At 46.5% G+C, this 22,888-nt stretch overlaps 1 protein-coding gene and 1 non-coding gene across 4 annotated transcripts in view; both read left to right on the top strand.

Moving 5' to 3' along the window:
* Positions 1 to 22,041, top strand: part of TXNDC11 (thioredoxin domain containing 11) — a 60,371-nt gene extending 38,330 nt beyond the window's left edge. For 2 of the 3 annotated variants that reach the window (XM_010819082.3, XM_059881285.1), the window contains exons 4-10: positions 4,507 to 4,619; positions 6,675 to 6,875; positions 10,321 to 11,113; positions 13,290 to 13,432; positions 13,908 to 14,017; positions 17,458 to 17,538; positions 21,282 to 22,041. In XM_010819082.3, coding sequence (XP_010817384.1) covers positions 4,507 to 4,619; positions 6,675 to 6,875; positions 10,321 to 11,113; positions 13,290 to 13,432; positions 13,908 to 14,017; positions 17,458 to 17,538; positions 21,282 to 21,924 — 2,084 coding nt within the window. In that variant the 3' untranslated portion in view covers positions 21,925 to 22,041. 3 annotated transcript variants of the gene reach the window in all.
* On the top strand, positions 14,826 to 14,885 carry MIR12042 (microRNA mir-12042). The gene has a single exon (NR_162408.1). It is a non-coding gene; the product is annotated as a microRNA mir-12042 (primary transcript).
* Positions 22,042 to 22,888: the final 847 nt, after the last annotated feature.

The raw sequence follows: 22,888 nt of genomic DNA, 5'->3' as shown, positions 1-22,888 counted from the left end.
CCCATGGGGAGCCTAGCGGTGGCTGTGTGCCCAGTAGGTTGCCATGTAGCTAAGGGAGACCAGACCAAGGACTCAGACGATAGACAAGCTATTTGTAGCAGACAGTAGACAAGCCAGTCTTCTTGCTGTGGTCATCTTGATGTCTGTGTGACCAGCTACAGAAACTGCTCAGTAACTCCTGCTTTCACCCAGATGTTCTTTCAGGATGTCATGCATGTTGCAGTAGTCTTTCTGACACCTTTCCCTGGATGGCTCATAGACTGTAGTCAGCTGGTTACCTGGCTAACAGAATTTATTAAGACTTTATTATTATTATTAATTGAATAGGATCATGCCATTGTTGGACCCACTGGTAGGGGAGGGAAGAGCATGGTTCTGAATTTGTTTTTTATTATTCAGTACATTCAGAATCCTCAGTTAAAATATTAAAGCTTCATTCATTTTGGGACAAAATTATTCGTTTTATAATCGACAAAGACCCCTATTGTAGAAAGCCCTGGAACCCTGCCTGACAGAATGTTCTGGATATGGAGATGAGAAGTGTTATTTTCGTGTGTCATTCTTACACTGTGAACTTCGCCTGCTAATTTAAGTGCTCCTTATACACAGGAGACTGCACAGATAAACTGCTTTTTCCAGCAAGATTTCCACTATCTGAAGGAACTTTTAAAAGGTGTGATTCTTATACATTTCTGTGTGAAAAATAAAGTTTTGAAATTGTAGTATGTTTGGGCATGTTAAAATCTGCCCCGTGCAGGCGGCTGTCCATTCTTATGAATGCAGCTAAGCTGGTTTTTGAATGGCCCCTTTCAGCTTTTGAGTTAGACTGTCACTCCTGATTCGTCTGCTCCAGTAAATCATGTTGGTGACTTTGGCGGACTCTCAAATGAGTTTCCTACTGGCTGCTTCTCCTTCACCCCTCTCTCTATCGGTGGCGGTCTGCCAATATTGAGCCTACTGCTGGATGGAGGGTGGTGTGTTTTCTCCTACCAGTGCATTTCCCCTCCTGAGTCCTGCTTTTTCTTCCAGCAGCTTTGGAATCTGAAATTATATGTTATGCCATTTTTTTTTTTTTAATTTCAAATTTGAACCAGTTTTATAGCTGCAGAAATGTTGCGCGGATGGATGGATCCGGAGTTTCCTAACGCTCTACCTTCACCTAGCTCCCCCCAGTGTTAACATGATTTAACCATTTGTGGTGGTGCTTTTGTCAAAACTAAGAAATTAACATTGGTCCAGTGTGAAGGTCTGTAAACCGCAGACCTTATTTGAGTTCTGCCATTGTTTTCAGTAAAGTCTGTTTTCTATTCCAGGATTCAGTCTGGGATCCTGCATCGCAGCTAATTATTTTTTCTCCTTAGTCTCCTCCTCTGACAGTTCCTCACTCTTTTCTTACTTTCCATAACATGGACACTTTTGAAAAATACTGATTGTTTATTTTGTTGCTCAGATTGTTCCAGCTTTGGCCATTAGCGTCTTGGGTTGGTGCCTGTGTCCCTTGAACAAATTTTCCTCTTTTTATGAGCACTTCTTTCCTGACTCAACAAGATGTTTCAGGCTCATCTTGTACTGCCTTTGCCCCAGCGCTGGGATCAGCTTCTTTTCCAAGAAGCCCCGGGTTCTTTTTATTGGAGAATGACATTTAGAAACCCAGATCTGGGGCTTCTTGATACTCAGTGTCATTACTTCTAGGCCCTTTCAGCAGGTAGAGAGCTCAGACATATATGTGTTTATTCCTACGCACATGCATGCCTCTGTTCTATATCTATTATCTGTGTCTTAAGTCATAAGTTTATACTAAAAGTTGTAAGTTTATTTTAATTTCCTCTGATTCCAGTCTAACACTGCAGCGTTTACTCTAACTTTCCTCTCTTCATATATAACTTCTTTCTCCTTCCCCGAGAAGCCTGGCTCTCGCTGTCTTGACAGTATCCAGTCAAGATACTGTTTGCAGCTCTTCTCTGGTTCAGTTCTTTGTCCTCACCCACCACCACCCCCTCGCTGAGGTTTGCAGTGCCGTCAGGTTTATCTCGGAGGAGGCAGTGGCACCCCACTCCAGTACCCCTGCCTGAAAGTCCCAGGCATGGGGGAGCCTGGTAGGCTGCAGTCCACGGGGTTTCGAAGAGTCGGACACGACTGAGCGACTTCACTTTCACTTTTCACTTTCATGCTTTGGAGAAGGAAATGGCAACCCACTCCAGTGTTCTTGCCTGGAGAATCCCAGGGACGGGGGGGCCTGGTGGGCTGCCATCTATGGGATCGCACAGAGGCGGACACAACTGAATCGACTTAGCAGCAGCAGCAGGTTTATCTGTTAGTGCTTGTGTTCCACATTGGATCCCCACTCGGTGGCTGGTGTAATGAGTCTAGGTTTTGATCATGAAGGCTGTGAAACGTTGCTGTGGTTCTAAGTCTGGTGCTGAGAGGAAGATTAGGCTGCCTCACTCCCATTCTCTGGCTCCCATTGCCCACCGCACCCCGCGCTTTGCCATCCACCCTATATATAAGCCTTTCCTGTCATTTTGGGCTTATTCTTCTTGTGTTTCTTTGGTTCTGTGCCATTTTCAACTCATCAGGTTTATGTTAGATTGTCCAGCCTGGTGTGAGGGACACAGTCACTCTCGCCTCTTCCTCAATAGTGACTCCTCCTCTGAGAGGAAGAGGCCACCCCTGCTGGAAGGAGGGCTTGTGTAAGTAAGCTAGAAGCTTCGTGTGTTTACTTAGATATCACTTGGTAACATCAAAAGTTTTTTGTTGTTGTTCTGTAAATAATGGTGCAGTGAACGTCTCTGTGCACAGGACACTTTAAGTGATTTTGACTTATTTTCATAAGACTTGAGTCAGAGCTTGCCAGGTGGCGCAGTGGTAAAGAATCCACCTGCCAGTGCAGGAGACACAAGAGACATGAGTTTGATCCCTGGGTCAGGAAGATCCCCTGGAGAAGGAAATGGCAACTCAATTCCAGTATTCTTGCCTGGAAAATTCCATGGATAGAGAAGCCTGGCAGACTACAGTCCATGGGGTCACAAAGAGTCAGACATGACTGAACGACAGTGTAGCACACAATGTTTAACTGATACTTTACTCAACACCTGCTAGTAAAGCAGAAAGAGGGTAGGAAAAAATGTACCTTTTCCTATGTCGTTTTATCCACCCTCTTTTAATACTACATGTTTTAGTCAACTTTTAATCACACAAATATTACATTAAATATACTCCTTAGGGGGAAAAAGAATGCTTCACACATAAGGATCAAGTCCCCTTTGATCTCCAACCCCCAACACAAAACAGTTTTTATTATCCTTTCAGATTCTGTGTACATTTGTAACCATATGTGCCTGTAGGAGAAAACATACTTTATAAGTGTGAGGGATTTTTCCACATAAAAGGTACACTGTGTCTTTGCTTTTTTACTCACATGTGTCTTAGAAAATCTGTTCAGGCTGTATAGATTGCCCTGCCCCACTGTTTTCAACATCTGAAGGCAATTCCTTGGTGACTGCCCTTGGGTGTAACTCTCAGGGCACATGTGTGGGCACCAAAAGGTGGATCGGGGGCTGTGGGCCGTGTCCGGGTTCCATTGTGGACAGCACAGTGGGTTGCTCTCCCAGGTGGCTGCCAGTCTGCCTTTTCCAGCAGCTCTGCAGCAGAGCACTCATTTCTTTACTGGTCACCAATATCTGGTATTTCCTATGTCTCAGATCTGGGGCATTTTGAAGGTGAAAAGTGGCAATTGTGTTTTCATTTGCTTTCCTCCAAAATAGCGAGGTTAAGTGCACAGTTAGCCTCTTACGTTTCCTTTTCTGTGATTTGCCCATTTTTAACTGTTTTATTTTTCTTAGTAATTCACATGAGTTCCTTGTATATGCTAGATTGATTCATGTAACTAACATTTATTGCTCAAGAGATCAGTACACACATGCCCAGATGCTGCTGTAGATGCTGGGGTAAACAGCAATAAACAAGGTTTTAAGAGGAAGTTGGACCAAAGAAAATCTAAATAAATCAGTAGGATTATGTAAATGTTAGTAAGTGCTGTTAAAAGCTTAGAGTAAAGCTTAGAGTAAAGAGAAGGCTTGAGTCATGAGGGAGCCTTGGTGTCCGCTTACAGACCATCCTTTCAAGTGTTTTTGCCTGGAAGCAGGTGGTCAAGGAAGCCTTCTCAGAAGGTGGGGTGGGAGCCGAGATCTGAATGATGAGAAGGAACTGGCATGGAAATGTCCAGACGGAGAGAATAGCATGTGCCTGGGCTCTCAGGTGAGGCTCGTGAGTAGGGAACAGGGACTGAAACAGCGCAGGTCCTAGTCAGAGGCAGGTACTCGGGAGGAGACATGCGATCTGTTTTAGGAGGTGGTTTCTTTGGCTCCTCCTTTTCGGTCTAGGCTAGGTGGCCAAAACGAGCTTTGCTCCGGGGAAATTTGTGTGTCAAGATTTGATCATTGGGTTTTGTGGTTGTTTTAAGGCATAGGCTTTTTCTTTTTAATAAAGGAAAATTTTCTGTTTCAGATTACCTAGGAACAGTACGATTTGGGGTTATCACAAATAAGCATCTTGCGAAACTGGTATCCTTAGTACACTCTGGAAGTGTGTATTTACATAGACATTTCAACACATCACTTGTAAGTATTTTAAAATCACGTTTTTATTAGCGCAGTGGTTCTTAACCTTGTCTAGATCACAGACTTCTTTGAGAACTGGGTGAAATCTATAGACGCTGTCTCTAGGAGAGTGCACATGGTTTTATATGCAAACCGAGTCCCCTCAGCCCCTTCTGGAGCCTGTGCCCCAGAGCTCTTGGATTTAACAGCTAGAAATTATGTTTATAGTCTTAGACTTTGACGCAGCCTTGTTAGCTTTCCTTCTTGGATGAAATGGCAGAATTGCTGTACTGGAGAAGTGTTCCTCTGGGACCATGTTCTCAAAGGCTAAGGTTCCATTGGGCAATATCCTCTGTTCATTTGTTGCATTTATCAAGAGTAGCAACGTGACACGCTTTTCTCCTTTAGCTGATGAGATGGACTTGGAAGTTCTTGTCAAGTCACAGTGAGAAGCTGGTGGCTTCCCGCCCCAGAGCGCCTGGGTTTTCCATTGTTGTCTTTGTTCCCTGATTTTGTTTGCTTGTTGGTGGATTGGCCCCAACTTAGCTGTTTCTGAGCTTCTGAGCTGTGTTGTGCTTAGTCCTGTGCTTCTGCTCTGTTTATTGCTACTTCCTCAGTCCCAGCGCTGAGTTTATTTTCTTCAGTGTTTTCTCTCTCCGACTTCATTGACGGCGTCAGTGACTTACAGGTCGAGTGAGGACCCGAACCCCCGTACCAGTGTGCCCAGCCTTTAAACCCACGCTCCCCTCAGCTCAGCGTACAAGGCTCTTGCCTGTGGGGGGACTGCTGAGGGGCGCCCCCTGTGGCCAGTCTCCCTGGCTTCTGCCTTTCTCTAGTAACCCAGATGGCTTTACTTCTTGCAGTTTATATTCCCAAAGTCAAATATATTCCATGTTTTCCAGATAGAATTGTTCATGAAGACAATTAACATTTTTTTCCACCTCCCACCATCCCACTCTGGGAATAAAAATCTGACGATTTTTCCTGCCGCCCGCCCATTCTCCTTGTGCCTCTGTCTTAAGTTTCTTTGGACTTCATCTGCTTCTGCTGTCTATCATTTTCCTTCATCCTTCTTTTGTAACATGCTTTACAAGCAACGTATATCATGTTTATGTATAGTAACGGGTACTGAGAAAGAAATTTAAAATAGATGGCGAAAAGAAGATAGGACTATGAGAAAGATATTGAAAAAGATACTGAATTCATGGTGTCAATTCCATAGTTTTTAAGGGTGGCTCATTGACAGAGCAGCAGAATTCCTTTCAGCAAATGAAATATTAATGGGATACCAGTATTTTTTTTTTTTTTTAAGTAAAAGCAGTGGACATCTTGTTATAAGTCAGTTTAAACCTCTATTTGGGGAAGTATAAAATATCTTATTTTGTGGAACTCTCCAAGCATTTTGGGGGGGAGTTTTGTTTGAAACCCTGTAATTTACATCATTGGAATTTCAAAAATAATTTTATGTTGACATACTCTGTTAGCAAAAAAGCAAAAAAAATCTAGGCATATCTCTCCTTAATTCTGTACACATAAAGTATGATCTGTGGCCTTGTATACAAGTTCTAGGTCACTCAGGGTTTCATGCAAATATTTGTTGAGTTCCTGCTCTGTGCCAGGTATGGGGGTGGGGAGACAGGTGAGCAAGGCAGGTATAAACTTCTGTTCTAACAGAGAGTCCCCAAGGACAAGGGAAACATGATTTTCCCAAGGGTAAAATGACCCCCGACTGCATCATTTCTGTTTCCTTAGCAATAGCTTTACGCAGGAAGGTAGAGGTCACTGTTGCCAGCAGCAGGCAGGGAAACTTATTTGTTGGTAGATTAAACAAATTCATCTTTTCTGCCTAAAGGGAAAAGATGAATCACATGATCTGAAAGTCACCTCTCACAGCAGCTTCTGCTTTCCAAGCCGCTTGTGAGGAAGCGCCCTGTCTGGAGTGGCAGAGCCAGAGTGCAGCCGCCCAGGCCGCTCCGAGCCTCGTTTTCCTCACCTGTGAAGAGAGGGCTGAGGCTGGGCAGGGGTGGTGCTGCCGTCCCACCTCGCCTCTTATGTCTCTGCGTTTGTCCTTCCCAGGTCTTTCCCAGGGAGGTCATCAACTACACCGCTGAGAACATCTGTAAGTGGGCCTTAGAAAACCGAGAGACGCTCGTCCGATGGCTGTGGCCGCATGGCGGCAAGAGTCTCCTGCTGAACAACGAGCTGAAGAAAGGACCAGCCCTTTTTGTATTCATACCTTTTAATCCCTTAGCCGAGAGTCACCCTTTGATAGATGAGGTAAGAGCCACAGTGGGAAGAGGCGTCTCAGAAGCAACAGGCGAACCTCATTGGCTTCTCTCTTTCCACTATCAGAGTGGTTTCCCTTACTCGCTGAGTGGCTGCTGCATTTCATGGTATCACTCCTTCCTGTAAGTGGGCAGGAGAGCCTGTGCCTTCTTGGTTGGGACCCACCATGGCCTCTCCAGCCACGTTACTGACAGTGTCTCAGGTCTGGTTGAGGCAGAGCAGACAGGGCGATCAAACCAGGCCTCCTTGAAGACGGGCCAGGTTCCCTCTTCCTGCAGCGACTGATGTTCGGGAGAGGTGTGGAGCGGGTGGACAGCACAGGCGGGGTTTAGTGTGGCCTTGGGGGTGCCGTCATCACAGGCATTTGGCCAGGCTGGTGGCCCTGACCATGCTCAGTCCAGCAGTGGCAGGGTGACCTTGGGACCCCATGTTTTCCTGACCCTTCTGTGGCTCACAGAGCGGTTTTCGGAGCCAGTCGTCAACAGAAGCCAGCCCCTCCTGCCTGCCTCTTCTGCGTGTGTTGCCTGTCTCTGGGTGTGAGTTTATTTTATGTATGGATCGTTTGGGGGCACTTAGAGCAATAACAATCAGCAGAGAGCGCCTGGGATTGCTCAGTTGGGTTTACTGGGGGTTTAATTTTTTCCTTCCCTCCAGGATCCCTTAATTGGCCAAAACCAATTTCAGAGAGTCCGTGAACCACTGGCCAGGCTCACCAGATGCTGCTTCTCCCGGGCCCTCTCAGGAGCCTTCCTGAGGGAACGGGAAGGCAGGACCTTTGGCAGGCCAGGCCCCTCCCGTGACTACTCTGGAGCCTCTTTGCTGACATGATTCATCCCCGCTGGGGGCCTTCTGAGTGGACGCTGCTCCTGTGGCTTAGAGGAGGGAGGAAAAGGAAGTGAAATGGATCTGCTGATTCTCTGATTAGGGAGGACTTGAAGTAATAAGACTTCATTTCTTTGGAAAATCTTCACAACACGGTTATTCTGTGAACTAAGACACTCTTACTTTACTAAGATGCTCTAGTCTTAAGAGTTTTTAAAGTTGTTTCTAGTAAATGTGGGGTTTTCAACCAGCCATCCCCTGGTATCCATGGGGGTTTGGTTGCAGGACCCCCGCATATACCAAACTCCAAACATGCTCAAGTTCTGTATTGTAAAATGGCATAGCATTTACATATAACCTACGCACATTGTCCTGTATATTTTAAATCATCTCTAAGATTACTTATAATACCTATACCTAATACTGTATAAGTGACAGTGTTAGTTGCTCAGTTGTGTCTGACTCTTTGCGACCCCTTGAACCATAGCCTGCCAGGCTCCTCTGTCCTGGGGATTTCTCAGGTAAGAATACTGGGGTGGGTTGCCATGCCCTCTTCCAGGGGATCTTTCTGACCCAGGGATCAAACCCCCATCTTGTACGTCTCAATACCATATAAATGCTATGTAAATAGTTGCCTGTGTGCAGCAAACTCAAACTTTGTTTTCTGGAATTTTTCCCCCCAAATATTTTTGATCCATGTTGTTTGAATTGCTGATACAGGATATGAAGGGCTGACTGTAGTTGAATTTTTGTGGGTTTGGTGGGGGCCTGGGGGTGGTGATCTGTCTTTGAATATAAAGTAGTACCCAGATGAGGCAATAGGGCAGCTGGGCTCTTTATTAATCACATAGGCTTGAACTTTTCAGTATAATGTGCTGTCGGAGCCTTACCCTTTAAGAAGGGCTGAGATGTTCTTGTGTGTACATGTGTGTGTGGGAGGGGGGGACCAAAACACTGGTTTTATCATCTAAAGTAACCTTTTTTATGCCCAAGAACTGTTCGAACAATTTGTTTTTTTGTACAAACACATGTCTTAAATTAACTCTGTCCGTAAGTATCATGTGTTATAAAATATGGGTTTTCTTTTAAATTGGAAAAGTACTTACTAAATGGTTTTTACACACATGCGCACACACATGCTCCCTCTTTAATGAAACAAAATCCTGAGTGACTTAACACCCTTTAACTAACTACCCATGGCAGGATTTGACTTAAGTTAGCACAGTTCTGTTTTAGGGAGTATGAGTGCCTCTGGATTAGAATGACTTGCTTGTCTTTTGCATTAAACTGGGGTGGTGTTGGGTGGTGAAAGCTCCTGAGTTTGGAAATGGAAGAGTCCTGGAATGCAACTTGAATCTAAATGGCTAGCACTGATCTCAGGGTAAAGCCGATCATCTCACCAAGAAGCGGGAGTGTGTCCATTCATTCCCCCGAGATGCTTTCGTTCACCAGGTGTTTACTGAGCCTTTGTTACGTGCCTGGCAGTGGGCGAGGCTTAAGGGGACGGCAGGATAAATCAAGCCCAGTCCTGCCCGTGAGGATCCCTGAGCCTGTGGGGAAGAGGGGTGTCTCGACAGACAGTTGTGAGGCTCTCTGGGAAGGACTTCTGGGACCGTAAAAATGGGGAGCCTGCCTCTCCCCCGGCTGGGGTGGGGTCACCTTCACTGGTGTAGAGTCTTGGGGAGAGTCTTGAGGTTTGCCAGATGGAGGAGGCTCTGACCAACCAGAAAGGCAGACTTGGGTCAGACTGTGTTTGGTTTTACCCTCCAGATAAGGGGAGCCACTGAATGTCGTTTGGCAGAGGAGCCTCATGCTTTGGTTGGTATTTTTAAAAATAAGGGGTGGCAGTGTGGAAGCTCAGTGGGCGGGGGAGAGAATGGCGGTCTGTGAGGAGTGAGGCCGAGTCGAGGCAGTGGCCGTAGGGATGCAAAAGGACGCTGCCCAGGTCAGTGCTGGCCTGACTGGAGGCGTGGGTGACGTGGAGGAGAAACTGAGGGCTGGCTGATGTTTCTGGTTTGACAGTGCCATTTTCCAGAGAGGCTGGTGCAGGAGCAGGAAGGCAAAATGGAGGAGTATGGTTTGGAACAGGTTGAATTCGTGGGCTCCTCTGGTGCATTAATTTATTTGGAAACATAGATGCCAGGAGATAGTTGATCTACTCGTTAGGTGCTTGGCAAGTTTTTTTAGGCTAGACTGTTATATTTAAGAGGAAGAATGAAGACTTCCTCTGGAGGAGTTTAAGGATATAAAGGAAAATGACTCAGCTGGGTGTTCAGACTTAGATTCTGTTCCTGGTTCTTCGATGACCCAGATGTGTCTTGTGGGGTGAGCCGCTTCACCCCATCACGTGATAGGCTAAGACATCTCCCTCTAAGACCCCTTCTATCTCTGAACAGGTGGTTCAGTATTTAACAGAGTGACATGATCTGAAATGTGACCCGGAACCCTCTATTAATAGCTCTAGGTGTGACAGCTTCCTGTTTATTGCTGTTTCCGGCCAGGGCTCTTCCTTCTGAATCAGACAGGATGCTCTCTAGGCCTACAAGCCCCAGTGTCAGTCCCTTGGTTCCCTACCTCACCCCACGCCTCTCACGAGCTCCGCCCTGTGTTTCAGATCACCGAAGTGGCCTTGGAGTACAACAACTGTCACGGGGACCAGGTGGTGGAGCGGCTCCTCCAGCACCTGCGGCGAGTGGACGCCCCCGCGTTCAAGTCCCTGGCACCTGATCCCCCAGCCCGGCTCCCGGACCCGCCGCTGATAACAGCGTCACCCTGCTGCAACACGGTGGTGCTGCCACGGTGGCACTCCATCTCCAGAACCCACAATGTGTGTGAACTGTGTGTCAACCAGACGGCCGGTGGCCTCAGGCCGAGCTCGGTCAGCATGCCCCAGTGCAGCTTCTTCGAGATGGCAGCAGCTCTGGATTCTTTCTACCTCAAGGAGCAGACCTTTTATCATGTGGTATCAGACAGCATAGAATGCAGCAATTTTCTAAGTTTCTACAGCCCTTTCAGCTACTACACTGCATGTTGCAGGACCATAAACAGGGGCGTAGCGGGCTTCATTGATTCTGAACAAGGTGTCTTTGAAACCCCGCCTGTTGCATTTTCTTCCCTAGAGAAGAAGTGCGAGGTTGAGAGCCCGGGCTCTGTTCCTCACATTGAGGAGAACAGGTATCTCTTTCCTGAACTGGAGACGAGCAGCTCGAGCTTCACAGGCCTGAGCTGCAGAACCAACAAGACCCTAAACATCTACCTTCTGGACTCCAATCTGTTCTGGTTGTATGCGGAGAGGCTGGGTGCTCCGAGCGCCGCACGGGTGAAGGAGTTTGCTACAATTGTTGACGTGAAGGAAGAGTCTCACTATATCTTGGATCCAAAACAGGCTCTTATGAAGTTCACCCTAGGTACCATGGGCATTTCCTTCCCCAAGCCTAGTGCTTTGCTTAACTTTCCATAGGTGACTGTTATTTAGGGATCTCATGACAGCTGGCTCTTACTAGCTCATTTTAAATCTTTACACTGCAGTCGTAATTTTAAAAGAAGCTAATTTTGTCTGTTAAATGAAACAGAAACTCCCTAACTCCAAATTCTGGATAAGTTGGTCACTTAGCCCTTGGGAAGAGTCCAGCATCCCAGATTGTCAGTGCCCGCCGCATTTCCAAGGTGGGAACCTGGCCACAGTGACGAACAGGGTGGTGGTGAGTGGGTCTGGTGGTAACTCCCCTGGCTGATGAACAGCCCTGGCAGGAGCTTCACAGAAAGCAGTGGAATGATAGAACCACCTGGCCCCCTTTATGTCTTGCAGGTTTAACTACATATCAGGGCTACCAGACCTATTCTGCTGCTCCTTTTTAGCAAGTTGAGGAATACTGCTATGACCTTGGGTGCCTAGATGGTAACAAGCAAGTGTCAGACCAAATCAGCAAGACCCACTTTGGGGGCAGGGCTGGGAAGGGGGTAAATCACTGTTCTGGGAAAGCACCGTGAGCTTGCCCTTAGAGCTTGGCAGCAGCAGTGACCCAGCCCACGCGTCCTGTTCCCAGGGCTTCGCTGACATCCTTGATGTGCACACAAGGAAGTGTGAATTCAAAAGCTGTATTAGTTCAGCCTCATTGGAACCATGGAGGAAAGTCTCGGTGTTTGCTAAATGGAGACAGGAGGAATGTGGTGGGGAGGGCAACCTTTCGTTTTCAAGTTTTGGAGAGCATGAAAGTAAGAAACTCAAAACTCTTATTAAATATTAGTCACTTTAGGTGCTGTCTTTTAAGTCCAGGTGAAGCTTGCTTGTTTCCTGTATTAGACACGTTTGAAAAGCCTTATGTAAATAGTGATTTATTTTTCCTACATCAAATTATATACTAAAACATGAAGCCTCCTGAATGTGTAGAGGAACCCCGTGAATAGTCACTGAAGTGCGTCCACTTTTGATATCACACCTTGCTCCTCATTCATGTTGCCTGAAGTTATATTTTGGTGTACTGAGTTTTCTTAAAATGAAACAAGCCTGTATTTTTAAAGTAAGCGTTGATTGGATCTTCCTGCCTCCTGTGCTGTTGCTCAAGCATTCAGTGAGCTCGTGATGGGCCCCCCCTGAATTTAAGGGTGATATGAAAGACGCCATCATCTGATTTCTTTTCATCTTCTTTATCTACTCTGAAACATCTAGTTCTGTTGTTCTCTGTCCTGTGGTTGGTGACAAAATTTGTCAAAGTTCTCATACAAAAACATCCACTGTGTTGTTTTGGAGAGATGACTCTCAAGTCAGCCATTTCTGGGGCAGTTTCAGAATTCAGCCCTCATTCAAATTAGTGAACAGTTCTGGGTTTTATGTTTGAAAAAACCAACTAAGTGTCATTCAGATGTTGATGACTGATTCTCTTTAGTATTCACTCAACCTTCTTCCCTTCTTCCTTCCTCCATGGAGCCTGTCATTGTTCACTAGGACCTCAGAATGGAGAGAGAAGGGAAAAAAAATGAAACTCAGATTAGTGCTGCTTCAGATGAAACAGATGAAACAAAGGAATCTGAAAACATAGTCGTTGGTGGGGAGGGTAAAACTGCTGGTTCAAGTTAGGGTTTTGTATTATTTATGGGTCTTATTGATGCTGTTTTCCCACTAAATATAGTTGTTTATTTCGCTTAACCTTTTAATTAAAGAAGAAACTTGAGGAACTTTAGTAAAGGAAACACAAACCATAGCTCCTCACCCTCATTTGAATGAGTGTTTGAACACCTCCCACATTACAGTAGCTTGTGCAGTTACTACATCAGTAGTTAGGCTTAAAGGTCTTGGTCTTGTAGGTTGAAATCTCGATGGTGACTCATTGATGACTTACCCAGTCTCTGGTGTCTTGTGGACCAGTGTTAGAAAAAAAGAGCATTGAATTCCTAGCCCGTGCACAGTAGACCATGGAACTCTTGAGTGGTGCTTTGTTAACTAAAGTGCAACCCCCTGTCCCCTCCTGTGTGGATTTTTTTCAGTGGGCCTGTGAAGCCAGCCCACTTTTTAAAGTATAAAGTGGGCCAGCTACTCTCCTTGTACCAAGAGAAGAGCTGATCTCATTTTCTCTTTATTTTTAGAGTCTTTCATTCAAAACTTCAGCGTTCTCTACAGTCCCCTGAAAAGGCATCTTATTGGAAGTGACTCTACCCAGTTCACTTCTCAGCGTTTAATCACTGAAGTGACGACTGATACTTTCTGGGAAGTAGTCCTTCAGAAACAGGTATGGAATCGAGCGAGGCAGAAATCAAGCTATCTGTCCCTATTAAAATAATTTCCAAAGCTGCAGTCATGGGTGGAGCAGTTGGTGCTGACGTACAGAAGACTAGCCACATGACAGCCTTACTGCAGAATGTGCGTGAATTACATGGTGCTTTTGTGAGTGCAAAGCATCCTTAAAAATACATAACTGAAAACACCAACAAAAGATCAGGGACTTCCCTGGTCCAGGGGCTAAGGCTCTGAACTCCCGGTGCAACAGGCCTGGGTTCCATCCCTTGTCAGAGAACTGGATCCCATATGTCACAACTAAGAGACCCAGTGCAGCCAAATAAATAAATATTAAAAAAAAAAAATACCCAGACATCAAATTTTCACTGTTCTTTGTGCATGAGCAGCATTTATGGAATGCTTGCCAGGCTCTTAAGTACAGTGAGGACCCCAGAAGCCCAGTAACAGCCAACTTCTTCTTCCCACAGGACGTGTTGCTACTTTACTACGCACAGTGGTGCGGCTTCTGTCCAGCCCTCAATCACGTCTTCATCCAGCTAGCTCGGCTCCTGCCCTCAGACACATTCACTGTGGCGAGGTAAGGAAGCCCATGCTGCCGCACTCTGGGCTGGGTGCCTGTCTTTGTTCTTGCTTCCAGCTTAGCCACGTGGCTTGCAAGGGTCTGCCAGTTTTCTGTGGACTTGGATAAGACTGAGTTGATTGTCAGCTGGAAGCTATGAGCAAAACCTCATTGGCGCCAGAGGCTTCCTGGTGAATACTGAGTGTTCCTTGCATGATGTTGAGGGTGTTTCTGTGGGAGCAGTGCTGACCTGTTTGCTTAGACAGCCCCCCAAGTGGCCAGCTTTCTGGAATATACATCACTGGGGCCTTGGCCCAGCAAAAGGGGGCCTGTCTCTGACATACTGTCAACCAGCCCTGGGACCTGGAGTGAATCTCTCCTGCAGGCCTTGTTTCCCTCCTCATTCCTAAAAGGAAGAGGAAAGATGGGCTAATACCCATGTGGTGTTCTAGTTGTGTGATTCCATGGCACTGTATGTGGGATCTTCAGTAAACAAATGAATTTTAAATCACTGTTTTGTAAAAACAGTGCTCAAAGAGTTTTTGGATGAGGTAGTAGGCAGTTCGGAGGGAAAATTATTTAAATTTAAGCTATATCTTCTTTCTCCCTCCTCCCCAAGAAAACCCCTTCAGATAGGTAGAATTAAATATAAAAGATCAAATCAGAGAAAATGACAGAAAATAGAATATTGGATTTGCTGGTTACTTTGAGAGGTGGAAACTTGCCAAATAGTGAAAGAAAGATGAACAGATTTCACTAGGAAAGTGTGCAGTGAAAATACAGAAAACCGACTCACAGAAGGACAGCAGCTGTGTTTGCCAGCACGTGTGTCTTTCCTTCTGTGTGTGCTGCAAATGACTTAGAGCCACACTGGAGGAGGCACTGTGCTGGGAGACTTTCATACATACACGGTATCTGACTTAATCCTTAGGACAGTCAGTGGAACAGGCGTGATCACCAGTCCTTTTACTGAGGATGAATCTGAGACATAGAAATATCAGCAGCTTGCCCAGAGTCAAGCAACCTGTAAATAAGGGATCAGGATTCAGAATCAGGCCTTCATACTCCAGACCCTGAGAAATTAAAGTGGTTTAAGGAAACTGCTGAGAGAAAAATGTCGTTTGTACGTATAGTGGAATATTACTCAGCCTTAAAAATTTTAGGAAGGACGTTCTGTAACATGGGTGCACCTTGAGGATGTTCATGCTAAGTGAAATGAGACACAGAAGGACAAACGCTGTGCGCTTTCCCTGCGCGAGGCCCCTAGAGTAGTCAGAGTCATAGAGGTAGAAAGCAGAATGGTGGTTACCCAGGGGTGTGGGGAGGACCGGAGTGGTTGTCGAGTGGGGTCAGTTCCTGTTTTGCAGGATGAAAGAGCCCGAGACAGATGCTGGTAATGGTTACACAGCGTTATGAAAGCACTGTGCACTTAGAAATGGTTAAGATGGCACATTCTGTGTTATGTGTGTCTTACCACAGAGGAAGTGGGGGATGGAGGGAGAAACAGCTGAGAAGGACTGCAGTGTGAGAGAAAGGTCACAAAACAGACTTTCCACCTAAGAGGAGAGAGTGAATAAAGAAGTAGGGAAATGATAATCTAGTAAGTGTAAATTAAAACAATAACAAAATGTCATTTACATTTATTAATGAATGCTCTTGAGTGGTAGAATCTTTGTTTGTTTGGTTTTGTTTTGGCCACATCATGTGGCTTCCAGGTCCTGACCAGGGATCAAACCCAGTCCCCAGGGCAATGAAAGCACAGCCCTAACCACTGGACAGCCAGGGAATTCCCATTGGTAGGATCTTGTGTTGATAAAATCAAATGAAATTGTCACAGTCAGATGTAGCTAATAGAGAAAGTAAATTGGCATAAGCTTTTTGGAAAACATTTTAGTACCATTTGTAAGAAGTCACAAAAATGGTTATATACTTTTGACCCAGTTAATTTCACTTTGGGGAATTAAGGAAATGGGACTCCCAGAGAAGCATGTGCTCATCATTGCAGTGTTATTTATATCTGACAGGAGAAAAATGGTTACATAAATTATGGTTGAGCATTTGATGGGATTTTTACCTCTTCATTAGAACAATGCACCTCATACAGTTAATTTTGAAAAGAATATAACGTGAAATACGACTGCTGCTCTTCACAGTATGTTGACATAGACACCAGAACTTGAATGAGAATGGCAGAAAGGAGGTCCTGATTAGCCCAATGGAATTCGGAGGGGATGTTTACAAATATATTTTTTGATTTTACCGTTTAGTTTTTCCTTGAAGTAAAAAATCAGGAGTAAAAGCATTTGATTATAAACCACTTGCTTAAAAAATAGGACTGATGTTCTCTGTAGCCTTTCACAGGGGGAGGCGGGAGTGCTGTTTTGTTAGTGAAGCTATTTAAAACTGCTATGATTTGGTTATGTCATTTTTTTTTTAAGCGAATTTCATCCTTCTGGACAAATGCATGGCGCTGATTTCTCCCGCTCCCAATTATACATTCTGAAAACTTCTGTCAAGTTAATGATTCAGAACATTTCCATCTTTTGTATGTACTGTTTGTGGATACTGACACCTGGCCTAGTGGGCCTTCCTCGGTCTGCGTCCTCCTCGTAGGATGTTCCTTTTGCTTCAGCTGAGCAGTCCCCAGGGCGAGTGGGGAGGCCCTCCTCCAGGTCCAGCTCAGTGCCGGCTGAAGAGGTGCCTCCACCTCGTTCAGCAGAAAGCAAGCGCACAGGTTGGGTAATTTAGCCCAGATGTCATTTCCTGTATTAGAAAATTAATCTAAAATCTGGTAAGAAAATACAACTTTTTTGGTCTCTGTCTAGACTTACAAAATGTAGAGTATTATCTTTCGTTCCCAGCTTTCTTACATTTTCAGAGGCTCGATGTATTTTGTGCAGTGATTTCCTTATTCCAGGGTTGATTCATGGGTTGAAGTACTTGCCCACATCCTGTCAGTGAGGTGGACTACCTGTCAGGTGTCAGTGAGACTTTTTTATTCTTTTTTGGAATTCACTTTTACTTTCAAGACATTACATTTCAGGACTTCCCTGGTGGTCCAGTGGTTTAGACTTCGCCTTCCAATGCAGGGGGTGCAGGTTTGATCCTTGGTCGGGGAGCTAGGCTCCTACATGCCTCCTGGCCAAAAAACCAAAACATGAAACAGAAGCAATATTGTAACAAATTCAATAAAAGACTTAAAAATTGTCCACATCAAAGGAACAACAAAACCCCACTACATTTCCCTCCGCGAGTCAGGTGAGCAGTTGCCTGTCCTGAAAGCCTCGGTGTTTCTCGCGTGCGCTGTGCCTGCCAGTGGTGTGCTCACTGCCAGGGGCCGGTCCGTGTGGCACACACAGCGCTCCGGGTTCTTAAGTTACTTGAGAAGATGCTTTCAGGTTCCGGGTTGGAGTTTCTTGGGCCACTCTTTTACATTTTCTGTTCTTTCCCTTTACCAGGATCGATGTATCTCAGAATGATCTTCCTTGGGAATTCATGGTTGATCGTCTTCCTACTGTCTTATTTTTTCCCTGTAACAGGTAATGCTGATTTTTTTTTTCCCCCCAGTATTTGGGCAGATGGGATTCTTTTGCTGAAAATAAAATGGGTTTGAGGTAATTCACAAAAGTGAAACGTAAATCATTATATATTACTAAAATATTGAGAATAAAATGCATTGTTTGAAACGTACCACTAGGGACCAAGGGGAAAAGGGCTTTGGTGTCAGGGTGTCAGGTGTAGTGGTTTTAATAAATGTGCCCCTCCCGGAGTGTGCTTTACACAAGCATGAATATGGCCACTGGAACTCGTTCCCCTTCTTGGCCTTATGAGCACACAGTGTGTGCTGAGATTGACAGCAAAGAGCCCCAGGTTCAAGTGGGCAAAATAGTAGCTCATGGCTGGGCTCTCGGGGACGCAGGCCTGGCTTGCTTGCTTCCACGTGAGTCATTCATTTCTCATTGAGCCCTGCGGATGGCTTCCTCGGCTCCCTGGTGCAGGGAGGAAAGAGGCTCTCCTACCCGCTGCACCCCCACTCTAGGGCTCACAGAGCCTTCTTCCCGTGAATGTCACTTCAAGGGCTGTCACCTTGATCTCTCCACATTCATCTAAGGGCACTCCAAGGCCAGCCATCAGGGCACCCTCCCTGAGAGCCCAGGCACAGGATGGTCGTTAGGTTAGCAAAAGAACGCCAACCTGGCAGTCAGCGAACGTGGATCCGGATGTTTTGGTAGAAAGGAAATTAGCTCTTGGCCTTTTAAAGCCTGACAAACCAAATGTTCTCTTTGTATAAATTCCTTTTTGTTTTTAAAAGGATGGGTCCTCAGAGACTCAGTCACATGGGTTTGACAATATCTTCTCAGGGAAAAGCACTCGCAGGATGAGTTTAGTAATGCTGTCTACCTCACGTGTTTTATTCTCCAGCGCTCGCTTTTACTATTTATTGCAGCCACTGTCGTGCTTCGTGTGTTTCTCTAAGGAGAGTGCTTCCTTCACGTGTATTGATTCATTTCCTTGGTTTTTCCTCTCTATCTCAAAGAATTTTTGCTGGTACACTTCCTGTGGTAGTAGGGTCTTTTCAGATCATGCACTAAAAACAGAGCGTGACTCACCCCATTCCACCGCTGAGCGGTGATGAGCCTTTTTCTTTCTAAGAAGCATCTCAAGTGCCACACAGTCCAGGAAGCATGGACAGTGACACAAGCAATTTCACCTTTTGTCGGACAGAGGTGAAGTTTAACGCCTCATTTTTCAAATTTCAAGCCTAGTTTGAAAAAGCGGTGAAGTCATAACCCCCATCACATGCCTTTGCAGGAAGGCGTTCCCAGCAGCTAGATGGTTTCGTGTTTGGGTTGGGCACTTTTCACTCTGAGGCCACCCAAGGGAGTCGCTCATGCCCTGCAGGAAGGGTGCTGCAGCCCTTTCTTGTTTCCCTGAATTGAAAAGTCAAGGAAGTAAATACTAAATAGAGAAGACTGTCCAGTTCTAGTTTAACAGAGAGCTTGAGAACCAAAGTCTTACTGCCCTGGAATGGAAACTTTCTTTTTTATAAAATATTTATTTATTTTTGGCTGTGCTGGGTCTTCTCTGAGGCATGAGGGTGTTCTCTAGTTGTGGCGAGCAGGGGCTACTCTCTAGTTGAAGTGTGCCGGCTTCTCGTTGCGGTGGCTTCTTCTGTGGCAGAGCCTGGGCCTCTAGGGCATGTGGGCTTGGTAGTTGGCACTCCCTGGCTCTAGAGCACAGGCTCAGTAGTTGTGGTGCTCTGGCCCGGCTGCTCCACGGCGTGTGGGATCTTCCTGGATCAGGGATCGAACCCGTGTGCCCTGCATTGGCAGGCATGTTCTTTACCACTGAGCCACCAGGGCAGCCCAGGAACAGAATTTTTTTCTTATTTCCTAAAAAGAAATGGTAATCAGAAGTGAATAAGCTCCTCACTAGCTGGTCCAAGGTGAGTATTCAGTTTACTCAGAAGGTAGATGGGCAGAGAGAGCTGACAGCTTGCAAAAGAGGACATGAAAAGGCTGACAACATGCGGTAAGACCTTCCTCACAGTCACATGCTTATCTTCCGTGAAGAGAATGTAAAAGTGCATATGCGTTTTGGTAAAATATAAATTTACACATGCACTGGGTTAAAATATGTGCAGAAGGAAAGGTATCAAGGGGTTGATGGTGATGGTTTTGCAGGAGTGAGGCTTACAAGTGGTCTGGTGAATGCCTCGTGTGCTTTTTACACCCTTTGCAAATTGCCCTCAGTGAGCACGTTGGATTTAATAATCATGAAAGTGAAACTGTAGGAGAGAGCTTGTCCTCTGCCACAGTGCCTGGGCCGCCGCCTCCTCCTGCAGGGCTACCTTCCCACTCAGGGGCATCTCAGAGCCACTCTTGTTCCACCACGTCTTCTGTGTGACCTTTCACAAGGCAGGTACTCTGGCCCGGTGCTGGGCCAGCACATTGGAAGTAGGAGGGGGTTCCTTCTAGCGTGGCCCCTGGGGAAGGACCTCGCTTCTTTAGAGGAGCAGCCTACCCTCCTTCTCTATTATAGTCCATTGGCCAATTTGCATTTGGCCTTTTATTGCGTGCTAGATAGAGGTGCATACATGTGCTCTTGGTGAACTTCCAGAAGAGTCAGATAAACAGTGGGACCTTTACCACCACTCCTGCAAAACGATTACCATTTGGGAAGCAGCTTGTTGACGCTCTGTGTCCTTGCTGCTAAAGGAGTTTGAAAGTATTTTAGCACACCCTTCAGGTAGGTTCATGGAGATTGCTCCAGATACTGAAAAACAGCATGCTTACCAGTGTCATTTTCTGTCCTGTGTCCCCAGATACACACACTAAGCTTTTTGCTGGGGACGGTTCACATTTGCTGTGTCCTGGAAGATCAGGTTGTGCTGCAGAACTTGGGGGCAGATCCAATCTCTGCTTGCCCGTCCTTGCCCGCTCTTCACAGGGGCCAGGGTGTTCTCAGTTGTCGATTGAATGGCTGGGAGGCCCCAGTGGAGAAACCTTACATGTTAAGGAAACTATGCTTTAAAGGAAGACATGGTTATGTGCTTACCCCCAAAGTTTAAAAAAAAATTATTCCATTTACCTGAAATTTTCCATAAACATATAAAATGGGGCATATCTGGTTTTAATTTCCCTGTGATCTTTCTTTCATAGGGAAAGGGCTACCCTTTGATAGAACACCTTTTGTCTTTTCTTCGGGCTGGGCAGCCTTCATTCTTCAGAGCCCCTCAATCTGTCTGTCAAGGGTGGGGCTCCAGTAACACCTTCCCCATCTTGACAATAAAATGTATCTCCGGGTGTTGCCCACTGTCCAAAGGGTTGGGGATACAGTCACTCTAGTTGAGAACTCTTGCTCAGATAATGTGTAATAAATGCTTGCTGAAGAGCCAGGCTGAGTGTTGGAGGTTTTCCGCATCTCACCAAGCATTGCTGATGGCCACAGGAATGATGTGGTGGCGATCTGGCCCCAGGACACTCTTCCTGACACACCACTGGCTTTCGGCCTGGGAGCTCTTATCTTTCCTGGAAGGTTGTGAACAGAGTCCGAGCCCTTTGTCCTCAGGAGCAGACACGTCTTTGAGATAAACCACTGTAATTACAGAACCAGCACAGGGACACCCTCATGTGTGTGGAACATTTTTCCGGATGACATTTCCCGAGCGGACTTCCTTTTGGTAGGAAACAGCAGCTTGACCTTCGCTGGCAGCCTGGTTTTGGACTAAGAACATAGGCCTGGCTCTCTGATCTTTGACTCCTTCCCCCTTTCTCTCCAGAAAGGACCTAAGTGTGAAATACCCTGAAGACCTTCCCATCACCCTTCCCAACCTGCTGCGGTTCATCCTGCATCACTCAGACCCAGCTTCCGACCCCCGGAACCTGGCTGGCCCTCCCACCGCAGAGTGTCTTCAGAACGAGGCGGTCCTGCAGCAGGGGCACATCGCCCACCTGGAGAGAGAGATCCGGAAGCTGCGGGCAGAGATTGGCACCCTGCAGCGGGCGCAGGTCCAGGTGGAGGCCCGGCTCGCCAGCGCACGCAGGGACGAGCACCGGCTGCTCCGGCAGCAGCACACGCTGGAGCGGCAGCATGACCTGCTGCGGCTGCACAGCGAGCAGCTGCAGGCCCTCTACGAGCATAAGACCCGGGAGCTTGATGAGGTGGCCCGCAAGCTCCAGGAGCTGGCTGACGCCTCGGAAACCCTCCTCACTGAGAACACGTGGCTCAAGATCCTGGTGGCTACCATGGAGCAGAAGCTGGAGGGCAGGGACGGGGCGGATGACCGCGTGCCCCCAAGCAAGGCACGCTCAGAGCACCCCGAGCCCCCAGGTGCCCCCCGGCTGCCCGCCAGCACGCCCCTGCCTGCCAACATCAGCTCCACACTGGCCTCTGAAGGGAGCCCTGAGAATCGGACAGACTGACTTTGGAAAATGACATGAAGAAATCAAAGGAGAAAACTGTACATTGGGAATATATTTATGCAAATTTTATTGAAATTTATTGTAAATAAAGATTTTCTCAGTGGTCTAGAAAATCAACTTGAATGTCATTCAGCTTTTATTGAACAGGGGTGACATCCCCTCCACTTATTGCACAAACTTGGTAGCTTTGAGACAAAAAACAGTAGCACAGTCCATGTGAAGATTCGTCAGAAAAGTTAGTCCCTGTTTCAGTGGCTCAGTGTCGGAGTTCCCTCCCCATCCCCCTCCTGTTGCCTCTGCCATGACACGCAGGATGAAAGGCTAACGTCCTGACTGACAAGTCAGGAAACTTGGACGCAACAGTTGGGCTATTCAGAAAGAATTCAATGAGAGGTCATAACTTAACTGAGCCATTGGAGTACGTGGCTCTGGTGTCTCTGCTAAAAAAAGTAGCTATTGACAAAGAACAATGAGAGCTATTGTGTGGTTGGTCACCAGTCCTGTGGGCCCTTCCACTTACCCCAGAGACCCCACTAGAGCCCCACTGTGCCTCTGAACCGGCAAGGACACCATGCTGATGTGCCCGGTGCCAGAGGCATAGATGTCAACAGATAAGGACCCCCCAAGAGTGAAACTAAGGAGAAAGTGACGCTTCATGTTCTCAAAACTGAAACTGCAGGGGCATGGTAAGAAGCTCGGGGCAAGCCTGACAGTCAAGCGGTGGTCGTTTTCAGGGTCAGGTTCAGAGATTTGAAAATACATGTGCTTCGGTTACTTGGGGGAAGGACAGACAGTCTCAGCTGCTGACCACCGGCTGCAGAAAGTAGAGGTAGAAAGCCCGAAGCTCTGAAATGTGAGGGGAATGGATCAGACACCCCCACACCTGCCCCAGTTTTATGTCCTCCGTTAGAAAGCACACCTCCTTGACCTTCCAGTTAACCCCTTTAGAACCTGACACCCGCCT

This window comes from Bos taurus, chromosome 25 (assembly GCF_002263795.3).
Source record: "Bos taurus isolate L1 Dominette 01449 registration number 42190680 breed Hereford chromosome 25, ARS-UCD2.0, whole genome shotgun sequence".
In the NCBI taxonomy this organism is placed as follows: Eukaryota; Metazoa; Chordata; class Mammalia; order Artiodactyla; family Bovidae; genus Bos; species Bos taurus.
This window is presented reverse-complemented; position numbering and strand designations above follow the sequence as displayed.